The 11,649-nt window shown below is 44.4% G+C and overlaps 1 protein-coding gene across 1 annotated transcript in view; it reads left to right on the plus strand.

Moving 5' to 3' along the window:
• LOC102195727 (uncharacterized) overlaps nt 1–11,422 on the plus strand; it is a gene marked incomplete at its 3' end in the record, with an annotated part of 158,498 nt that extends 147,076 nt beyond the window's left edge. The window contains exons 4-12 of the mRNA XM_013914015.1: nt 1,073–1,281; nt 5,604–5,770; nt 6,015–6,209; nt 7,590–7,757; nt 7,902–8,269; nt 8,478–8,799; nt 10,138–10,781; nt 10,929–11,041; nt 11,156–11,422. Coding sequence (XP_013769469.1) covers nt 1,073–1,281; nt 5,604–5,770; nt 6,015–6,209; nt 7,590–7,757; nt 7,902–8,269; nt 8,478–8,799; nt 10,138–10,781; nt 10,929–11,041; nt 11,156–11,422 — 2,453 coding nt within the window. The remainder of the gene's footprint in view (nt 1–1,072; nt 1,282–5,603; nt 5,771–6,014; nt 6,210–7,589; nt 7,758–7,901; nt 8,270–8,477; nt 8,800–10,137; nt 10,782–10,928; nt 11,042–11,155) is intronic.
• Nucleotides 11,423–11,649: the final 227 nt, after the last annotated feature.

Below are 11,649 nucleotides of genomic sequence, written 5' to 3' on the forward strand. Positions count from 1 at the left end.
CTGTCTGTTAGGTTTTGTTGCCATGGAAACCAATGGAAGAAATGGCCGCTGAGTAAAGATGTGCTTTTTTTTTTTTTTTTTTTTTTTTTTTTTTTGTTACAGGAAGCTGCCCTGAAACTGGCCTGAGGTTTCAGCTGCTTTTTATTTTAAATGTCTGCACGTAAACAGTCTAATGCACAAAAACACTCATGCATGAGCGCTCATCATTGCAGTCTTCTTTTTTTTTCTTTTTTACACCACCAAAGTGTGTGTCCCATAGAGAGGTTTTGACCCACTTTGACTCCGTAATGCAGAGACATACAGCAATACTGTCCTGTCAAAGAGAAAGAGGATGTTGGTAGAAAAGGGGAAGAAATTAAGATTAAATGGGCAAAACATGAGTATCATTTAAAACAAAAAAAAGAAGAAAAGAAAAGGAAGACCCAACAAAGGCTGTGGCCTGCTGGTGAGGAGGTAGAGTTGAAGGGATATAGAAAAATGTGACCGTATCATAGGAAAGATTTGCAACTTGAGGGAGAAAAAGCAAAATGTGTAGAAAGCAAGGCATGTGACCAGACCGTGACCCTGCGCTACAGGGTTTCCCTGGAGGGCTTTGTTAATGTGGCACAGCTACAGTGGAGCAGAGGAGCTCATTGGGCCAGCTTTTCACCACCTGCTGTGCGTGTGTGTGTTTATATGTATATGTGTGGCGGGGGGATTTCAGTCTTTGGCTACAAGCGCCACATACATACAGTATGGCTGTTGAAGCTGTATTCTTGTAGTGTGTGTGAATGTGTATTCTGCATGTGAAGGCTGTATGACTCTCACAAGGCTGCTCATCCTGATCACTGTCACTTCATAATAGGGGCCTTGGGCTATCCATCTGGCCCTCGGTGTGTATATGTGTGTGTTTACGTGTGTGTGTGTGTGTGTTATCCATTGCTTTTGTAATGTTCCAAACCCTTTTTTCATTCCCTTGTGAAAGAGCTACAGAATCATGTTAATTTTACCTTTTACCAGTAGAGGAAAACTGGACTGTCATCTTATTTCTTACAGACTTTGACTGATCCTACTTTTTTTTTTGTTTCTCCAGCTGCATCCTCCATCAGCAGTGAGTCACCACCAGTGTCTTCACCAGCCACCAATCACAGCTCTCCAGTCAGTACACCCAAGAGGGGTCCTCTTGGTCCTGGTCCTGTCCTGGTACCCCCAGCAGGCCACACTGTGCCAAACACTCCACCTGTAGTCACCATTGCTCCAACAAAGACCAGCAACGGCCTATGGAGAAGCGAGGGGCGCCAGGTAAATATTTCTTCAGTGTGGCCGTTTGTATTTTGTATATGTACATGGGTAACATAGATGGCCTGTCTATAAACGTCTCATCACCCACTACCAACTAATGGATTTGTGCGTTAAACATTGCCAGCTGCCACTGGGACATCGAGGTGACAGCCTCAATGGCCGATAACATCTGTGCCCCTTCGCCCCCTCTCCAACTTGGCCCTTAGACCAGCCCAACCACAGTCCCAGGCTTGGGCCTCCCGTAACCATTCAACCTCTCCACCGGCCTCACCCCTTTCACCTAAGCAGTCAAGTGCATCGTCTCCCTTGTCAACCTGGCACCCACTCATAGGGGAAGAGAGAAAGAGGGAGAGCTGCTTGCTTTGATAAGGAGTGGATTATGGATTATGGCCTTACTTTAAGCCGCCTTATCTCAGCTTAGGGCTAATAGTTCAGGCCAAGTGCACGGTTATGAACAGCACTCGGCAACATGCGGAAACTCTCTGAGCGGCTGACGGTTCCCTGGAGACAAACAGAAGGGGGATAGTGAAGAGGGAATAAGGAGGTCAGCCAGGCAGCAGTGTGTGGTAGCATTCAGACCATTGTCCTCTCTTTTGCAAACCCCTCCTGACCCCCCCCTCTCTCTAGCTATAGTTTTTATGAAATGAACCTTTTGCAGTACAGGGTCAGTTAGAGCTGCAAGGGACAGACACACAGGAAGTCCTTGTAGAGATGCCACCATTTTTGTAATTTTGTTAGCACAGAAATTTCAAAAAGGACGGACGAAAAAGAAAACAGGCAAGAATGCCCTGTTGCTCACAATTTAAGGGCAGTAATGTGAACAAGAGGTAGGGGTGACTGGCTATGGGCTCAAGGGACAGCAACAGGGTGAAGCGACACCCCGTCATTGTTAGGGTGCCGCTTCACTCAGCACTCATAACTCACACAGAGCCAGAGAATCCTTAAGGATACACACACATCATCAAAATCTTCCTGTAAAACAAAGATGACTTTAATGGAACTTTCTGTTACTGAATCACGCAAACGGTTACAAACAGAAGGAGCAGTCAAGTTCCGAGAACCCATGCAGCATGTCCGGGAAAACTTGTCTGTTGCTGTGTGTACAAATTAATGTGTTCTGCTTTCACTGCTTTAAAAGAGCATTTTAGTGTCTCTCAGGCTGAGAGATGAGTCTGTCTTTCAGAGGGGGGTAACAGGCAAGGCAGTGAAGAAGGGAGGGCTTGGTGCGTTGGCATTTTGCTTTAATGACTGCAGGAGTCTGCTCCCGCTGCTGCCTGTAATTGCTTTATAATTGGCAATTTGGATTCATGGCTCCATCTGAGAGGCGTAAACGAGCACTCTACAATGCGCGGGGTCTCCCACCCTCACTGAGGGTTACAGGGGCCTGGCTCACACAGAGGAAGATGGCTGTTAATGGATGTGTCTTTGAGTTTGAGTGCTTGTATTTGTGCACAGTAGTGTGTGTATATGACAGGCTACTGGAGAATAGTGCAGGAATAGAAGGCCATGTATTTTAGCAGGTGAAAGGTCAAAATGGGATGGCTGCTTGAATGTGTAGGTGCCTGAGTTGACTATAAGGTGCCTTTCTCATAGGATGGAAGGTTTTTCTCTTTGTTGTTCATGTTTTTTTTTTTTCATGGCCCTGATATATGTAGAAGCTACATGTTTTTAGGTAGGCATTAATCCGTACATTAATCCATACATGTGTACATGTATATACAGTCAAATGGATATCAAGCTCAAAATGTGTGTACATGACAGATATAGGCTGAATGCAGGTTTCCAAATTGCTTTGATCAGTTTGGATGTAAGTGGCTGAGATGGACGTTTCAAGAAAAACATATTTGTTTCAGCCATTCTTCAAAGATCCCACATCGCTCTCGAATCTTTGCGCATAGTTTTAGTAATTTTTTTGGCTTGCTAACTTAACCTGGCAGAGTTTACCCTTTGCCTACGAATCTCACAACACCATACATTATACCAATCCTGGTATATTAGTATTAGTTATGTTAGCATTCGTAATGCATTCTTGTTGTTGTTGTTGTGTTTCCTTCTGATGGTAGTAGTGCAATGCATACTATCAGACACTGGTAAAATAAAGGAGAATTTACATTTTAATACAAAAACACTAGTGTACACTATTATTATCATTATTTAAAATCTATTTAATGACTATCTGAAAATGTGAAAATCACGAGCATCTCTTGTTGGCATAACTGGTTGCCCTTCAGTGACAGTGAAAATGGTGAAAGGAAGAAGCTGAAACCAGTCCAGCACCAGCATTTGTTGTTTTATAGGCTTCTTTGTCTGATCGTCTTATGAGACGATTTCTGTGAAATTCATTGGAAAGGAACACTTAATTCAATTTCTGTCTTAATCTATGTCTGGGACTTGCACCAATTGACAGTTATTAAGTCATAGCCATGGTTTTAAAACCGTGATTGCCTCATGACACACAAGTTGTGTGTAATGCAGAATATCAACTACTGATCAACAGAAAAATACCAGATAGTCGTTGATCAGGTCTTGAAAATAAATTAGAATTCATTCTGTGTGTGTGTGTGTGTGTGTGTGTGTGTGTGTGTGTGTGTGTGTGTGTGCTTTTTCTTTTATTATTGTATGCCATCAAAAAAGGTACTGGTTGTGTACTGGGGACACACAGTGAAGGAAAGGTGCAGCAACTGTCTGATTCAGACGGTTGCTGACTCTCCACACCATGTAACGAGCATGCGTAAATAAATGCCCAGTATATTCATGCAGTCACTCAAAGTGATTGGGCTGTTTTATCCTATTCCGATCGCTTGTCATCAATCAATCAAGTGATAGAAATCAATTACTGTAACTGTCAATGTACGGTTTTCTTTCACAATTATTACTCACTGATAGTTCAAGCTCATGATAATGAAGAGCGGATGGGTTGAGGAAATACACACACATTGCACCTTAAAGTTAATGTGGGTTCAGTCACTATCTGATCGAGTTTTAACATATGTGAAGTGCTTTTTCAGGTGACTGCTGGGAGCAGCGGGGAACAACCAGCTCTCCCTGTGTTCTTAAGGCTTGAAAAGAATGGCGATGGCACTGGAGGAGATTATAGAGATGGGTGCTTTGAGAGAATCAAGTACCACACTGTTTAGCGAAGCGCAACAAATAACAAGGAGTAAACAGTAAGATTTTGTGGGGGGTGGGGGTTAAGAAACAGGGTTATGTGGGGAGTCTAAACATTAGAGGCATTTAATACTGGATGTTAGCGCATCAGTGTCAGTCTGGGTCAGTGGTTGTGGAACAGGATGTGGAGGTAATGGCTCACTAAATGGGATTTGTTTTATCAGAGGCAGTGGTGAGAGAGAGGGTCATACTGCTGTAAGGTCTCTCTCTAATCCCAGGGAGCCCAGAGGTTAATTTAGTGGGGCAGGAACTACCTTCCCCTCTTGTTCACCTTCTTTATGGCTTAATCTCTTTCTTTGCTTTCTCCCCTCTTTTTCTTCTTTCTAGTTGTTCCCTTGCCAACTTCTAGTACCATTTTGCGAAACAAGAGATAAATGTTCCACCAGTCCTACGAAAACCCTCCTTACCTGTATATTCATATATAAACATCTTTCTTGTTCAACTTACAAGGGTTGTAGCGTTTTTCACTTCTCCAATTGCATTTGTAGTCAGAGGGAAACTGTAGCTTCTGAAAATGCACTCCCACTCCCACAGCAGGATGTCTTTGTAGCTCTGAAACGGTGTATGTGCCTGCTGAGTGTCTGTGTGTGTTTGTTGTGGGATTGGATAAGTGAGACCAGGCTTGCTGCCAGAGGGAGGGAGGGAGGTGAACGAGAAGGAAGAAAGAGAAACAGAGGCAGAGGGATGTTGCTTTTTGGACTTTGTTGTCTTCCCTGTAGATGTTGCTCTGCACGCACGCTGATGCGCATACATGCACTTTGCTAAGATCAAAGTTAAGATCTCTAGAAGCACGGCTGTTGTCTACCATTACCACATCCTCATCGATCATAAGGATGACATCTCTTGTTTACAATTAGAGACAAAAACAGTGAGGCTTTTTTGTTACCCCTGTCTGCCTGCTTCATCCATTTTACCAAATATCCTCCTTGGAGATTTGTTGAGCTGTCTATTTTTACAGGGAGGTGGTATGTGTGAGAAAATGTACAAAAGTGCCTGAGGTAGGAAGCAAGAGTGAGGAGGCTGCTTCACCACAAGCAGGCCTATTATTTCCCTGTTCTGTCTTCTCGTAAGATGGGTTCCATGAGCAGTGACAACCGTAACGGTCACAGGTCCTCACAAACAATGACTAAGATTCTCTCTGTATCTCTCTGCAGGCTGACGCAGGGCCTCATGGGGCCAGCAGGGAACGTCTGGGCGCAGAAGGAGCCCTATCCCAGGAAAAGGGTGGCCCCTCAGTCCCTGCACACCTCCTGGGAAACCCCTATGCCTTTGGTCTCACTCCAGGAGCTGTCATGCAGGAGTCACGGTTTCAACCTCTTAAGTGAGTCGATCCCTGCTTTAACATTTTCTATGGATTTGCAAAGTGTACATGTTCATTCAAGGCTGTATTAAAAATAGAGCAGCAACACACATGCCTTGTTGACATGGGTGCTGGGAAGCAATTTGAATTTATATAGTTTCTTGGTAAAAATATAATGAATTTCCACAACACCGAACACATACAAATTGAAATGACAATATTTTTTTTTCTTGTTTTGTGCTTGTACTCCCTCTGTTACCTTCAGCCTGCCCAGACAGTTGCCTAACGCAGTGCCACCTGGTCCTGTACCAGAGGAGTATCTCCGGGGTTTTCGGCCTTATGCTACAGCCGAGGATGCCCTCCGGATGCCCTCTTTGCCCTTGGGCCTAGACCCTGCCACTGCAGCTGCCTACTACTCCCACAGCTACCTGCCCCACCCTTCAACCTTCGCTTCATACAGGTAGGCCTCTGCATTTGTTGACTTGGCATCCATTTCCTCTGAGAGTGAACTGTGCAAAACCAGCACATACAACTGAAGCAGATATTTGTTCTGCTCGTTCTGCTCAGCAGTAAATGCAGTAATGTATAAATGACCAGATTTCAAGCTCTCATAGTTAAAATGATATTTTTTTGTTAGTTTTTTTATGTGTGTATTTATTTAACTAGAAGTAAGATTTTTATGAAGCGTGAAGAAGTTAAAGGGAGATGCAAAAAAGACAGGGCAACACAAATTAAAATGAAATTCCAGATAAAAGACTAGCACAACAGAAGGAAGGAAGTCTGCAAACAGAAGCGAGATAAGATTGTCTGTTGAAAAGTACATTCTACTACTGAGCACTGGGGGCACTGGGAGTCTTTGCAAAAGATCAGATCAGTGTTAAATGATAGCTGTATGAGTGCAGGCTGTATTTTCTGACAGGCTGTTGCTAAGAACCCTCTTAGAAAATATCTGGCTCAGCTGTATCAGAAAATGCTTAACAGGCTGATTAAAAATAGATATACATGACTGCTCCAAAGGCTGTAGTAATATTATTTGCATACTTTAGAAGTCTTCTAATGAAAGTTAAAAAAAATAAAATAAAATAAAAACAGCATTCTTATGTTTCTATTTTGAAGCTGTGTAAGGCCAACCAGTTAAGAGCACAACCCATTTTCCATGTCTATACCCAAGCTAGGCTATGAGAGGAGGAGAGCAACAGCTTGGTTTTAAATTTTTTACTTCATGTCTAGAGCATCTGTGGGTTTGTGAGAAATTATTAAAGGATCCTGTTTATATATCTGGAAAGGGGTCTTGTTCTGAAATTTTTATTGATTGATTTTTTTCGGCATCCTTTTCAAAAGCAACAGCACGATTATTAACAACAACAAAAACAGTCAGAAATATAGTGTGGAATATTTGTTAAATTAATAGAATTTTTCATGGACACTGTGTATGATCATGTGCACTCTGTGTGTATGTTGAAAAGAGCCAGGCTTGCTTTGGGCTGTCTCACAGGCTGTGTGCTCCTGGTCTGTCAACCAAGCAAGATCACAGGACTGCAGCACCCATCACACACTGTGCTGTAATGGATTTAATGAGGGCTTGAGCAGCGGATGCCACACACATACACAAACACAGCATCAACATACATCGCACTGTCTTCCTGGATGCTGTGTTGTGATTGAGGTTATCTGACAGACACTGTTACTTCCTTGGAAGATGGAAAAGCCTGTGATGTTCCTTCTTTGGAAGATGGAGGCACACAGGTTAATGAAAGTGAACACTGCACTATCACACAGGGAGACTGTCTGACTCCCTCTTTTCCTCTCTTCTCTCTCTCTCTCACTTTTTATCTCTCAGGATGGATGACCCGTTCTGCCTCTCTGCTTTGAGGTCACCTTTCTACCCACTGCCAACAGGGGGAGCTTTACCTCCTATCCACCCCTCTGCTGTTCACATGCATCTACCAGGCATCCGCTACCCTGGAGATTTCACGCACCCCTCATTGTCGGCATTGCAGTCTGACAGGTAAAAGCCTGCTTAATTGATGAGTGCTGTATACAGTCACATTTATTTATATGAGGTATATCAAAGTGGTGTGCTGTGGTCATGGGTTGTCTTCACACACATCATCTTTCCTCTTTTGTTTCTCTCTCCACTCTGTTTTTTTAGGCTTCAGCTAGAGGATGAGCTGCGGCAACGAGAGAGGGAACGCGAACGAGAACGCGAGCGTGAAAAAGAGAGGGAACGAGAGGCTGAGAGAGAGAAGGAACGGGAGAGAGAACGAGAAAGGGAGAGGGAACGGGAAGAGGCGGAGAGGGAGAGGCAACGAGAAAGGGAAAGGGAGAGGGAGCGCGAGAGAGAACGGGAGAAGGAGAGAGAAAGAGAGAAGGAACTCGAGAGGCAGAAGGAGAGGGCACTGAGGGAAAAAGAGCTGCAGGCATCCAAGGCCATGGAGAACCACTATCTGGCTGAGCTCCATGCCATGAGAGGACAGGAGGACCGAACCAAGCCTGAAAGACTAACCCCTAATCGGGCTGGTATGTGTCCGTGCATCCTACCTAGCCTCTATTGGCTATAGTCTTTTTACCTTTAAAGTGGATATCTCTCTGATATTTCTGACTCTTCAAAGCTGTTTTATAGACCAAATAAATACACAAAATTAATTTTTGAAGTAATAGTTTCATGAACGTAATTATCTGTTATAACATAAATGTTAAATTCTTATATACCAATCTTTCTCTACAGACAAAACCAAAGAGCCCGCTCTTCCAGCTCCCAAACCAGTCCCACCAGGAATCCATCCGTCTATAGTCCAATCACATCATGGTCTAATCTCAGGCCACAGCATCTACATGGGGCCTGGCACTGCAGGAACAGGGCTTGCAGCCTCAATGATTGCTCAGAGGAAAGACGAGGAGGAGAGGTGGATGGCGCGGCAACGCAAGCTGCGTCAGGAGAAAGAAGATCGTCAGTGCCAGGTGTCTGAATTCCGCCAGCAGGTTCTGGAGCAGCACCTGGACTTGGGTCGGCCAGGTGACACTCCAGATCACAGGACGGAGTCGCACAGGTGAGACTGCACGCTTAACTTGTTTCAGTCCAGCCAATTTGTGCAAAAATGTCATACAACATAGCATGTAGTTGCAGTATTTATTTTCTCCTGTTATCTGATAGAGACGAGCAGCTTTTGGGGCAATGTGCTCACTATTTCTGGGGGTTTTTGGCTGGCTCTGCTAGTCTGATAGGGACAGTTGTGCCTGTGGTTTTGAAGTCTTGAAGGCTGGCAGGCTTTAGAAGTTTGTTTTCAGGCAGGACTGTAAAAGAGTAAGAAGCTTCACATCTACTCTATATCTGTCCAAACTCCCTTCCAGGCCTGACATGTAGAAAAATAATAGGCACTGTTTAGGCATTGTTGTAGGTTATGAAGAGGAATCCTGATGACTGCTGTTTCATGAGTTGACATGAGTAGGGGGTTCAAATAGCCAGCAAGTGGAACTGCTAAGATACACAAGGGCTAATACCTTTTTCATCCTCTCACTCTTGCATAGCATAAGCCCCAGACCTTATTTGTTACTGTGCCTCTGTGTGTGTTATTGTGTTTGATTCAGAAATGAGGTTGTGGTTCATGCTGGTAGGACACACACAAGATACACACGTCTGCTATCGGTAACTTACCTACAGTATAATCGCAGAATCACAGCTGACAGGCTGCAGATTACAGATAAGACACATTTACTCAGTGACACACACACAAACACACAGAAAAGAAAACACAAACAGGAGGCATAGATAATTTGACTGGTCATGCAGTGCCTGCTCCTGACAGGTTTGATTTGGAATGAAGTTTGAGACAGTGTCCATCAGTCTGCCATTACCATTTCCTTTCCCCCCACTGTATCATTCTTTCCTTTACAACCTTGCTCTCCCTTTAAGGCTATTTTCTTCTACTCTCATCATTTAACGTGAGCCCTATTCTAATAATTCATTGTTCTTCTTAAGCTCTCTCTGTCAGTTCTTCTCTTCTCCAGAAACCTGTTAGGAGAACATTGCTCTGGCCTCTTCCTCAGTATACTGCTCGCTTCCTGTGTGTGCATGCCTCACTACAAGGGCCTACCAGATCAAAAACAGCTCTTTATATCTGGAGGACAGTGTGTGTGTCTTGGCCACATTCTCACTCTGCTCTGGGCTACTCTGTCTGGGCTTGATAACACTGCTTTGCACAGACACGCAGATCCACAGACATACTGACATGGATGAAAGGAAGTAGGCAGGGCATATGGGCAAATGTTGTGCGTCCCTGCATAGCATGCATGATTCAGAAACACTATTTCTCAATTTTAGAAGAGATCTGGGTGTTACCCTGCATGTATAACAGATTAATAATTGCTGTTCCGTTGTATCTCTGCAGACCAATACCTAATCATCATGAACCAGGAAACAGGGAACTCAACCCTCTCTTAGGTGCCCCTCCACCTCTCATCTCCCCCAAACCTCCACAGCCACCGCGTGAACATCACCCTCCGCCTCCTACCACCCTGTGGAACCCTGCATCTCTTATAGACACAGCCTCAGAGTCGAGACGTAACCATGAGCCCTCAGGGATGGGACACTATGAGCTCAGTCGGCTGCCCCCAGGACCCTCCAGATATGAAGACGGAGCCCGAAGAAGAGACGGTGGTGCAATGGAGAAATATCCTCCTTTGAGAGGTCCCCCAGGTCTGCCTGAGCCCAGCACATACCTTGCTGATTTAGAGAAATCCGCCCATTCATTTTTGAGCCAGCAGAGGGCTTCCATGTCTCTCTCCAGCCAATATGAACTGGAGGGAAGCCTGAAAACCAATGCTGGAATAAAGAGCCTCCAGGGTCACCCAGGGTATAGTAGACATGGACAAGTAGTGGTTTCTGGGCCAGCAATGGGACTGGGACAGGTAGCCTCATTGGGCATGGTCCCAGACGCAAAGCTGATCTATGACGAGTTTCTTCAGCAGCATCGGAGGCCTGTCAGCAAGCTGGACCTGGAGGAGAAGAGGAGAAAGGAGGCCAGGGAGAAAGGTACTTACCCACATACTATGATGAGATGTATAACTTGCTTGGAAAATCAAAGATCAGTTCCTTTTTTTTTTATAGATATAGAACTGACATCCTCATTAGAGAATTTAAAGAGCTGAGTGTCAGGGGTGACCTCTGTGTTTGCTGCAGGGTACTATTATGAGCTGGATGACTCATACGATGAGAGTGATGAAGAAGAGGTGAGAGCCCACCTCAGGAGAGTAGCAGAGCAGCCTCCACTGAAACTGGATGACTCTACAGAGGTAAAAAGATTTTCCAACACATGTGCTTTCTGTACCTTTGCATGATTGAAGAACACAGAAGCGCTCATGATGAAACATCACAGTAAGATGATTGTTTTTCTCATCTCTGTACAGAAACTGGACTTTCTGGGAGTGTTTGGCCTGACCACAATGGGCCGACGGGATGAGCTGGTGCAGCAGAAGAGAAGGAAGAGAAGGAGGATGCTCAGAGAGCACAGTCCCTCCCCACCTGCCTCACAATCAAAACGCACTCCTCCACCTCAGCTCAGCACACGTTTTACCCCTGAGGAGATGGACCGAGCGCCAGAGTTGGAGGATAAGAAGCGATTCCTCACCATGTTTAGACTGTCCCATGTGACCGTACAGCAGAGAAAAGGTAAGGCAATTTTTAGTGAGAAAGAGATTAGAGCATTCTACACTTTTAATTCGCTTACTCATTTTTGCTTTATATATATATATATATATGTGTGTGTGTGTATATATATATATATATTAGGGGTGCAACGATACACAAAATTCACGGTTCGGTTCGGTTCGATACTTTGGTGTCACGGTTCGATATTTTTTCGATACAAAAAAATGTTCATGCCTTTTTAATTTGTCATTTA

The sequence above is a fragment of the Pundamilia nyererei genome, unplaced genomic scaffold, assembly GCF_000239375.1.
Source record: "Pundamilia nyererei isolate P.nyererei 1_Seehausen unplaced genomic scaffold, PunNye1.0 scaffold00166, whole genome shotgun sequence".
NCBI classification, from domain to species: Eukaryota; Metazoa; Chordata; class Actinopteri; order Cichliformes; family Cichlidae; genus Pundamilia; species Pundamilia nyererei.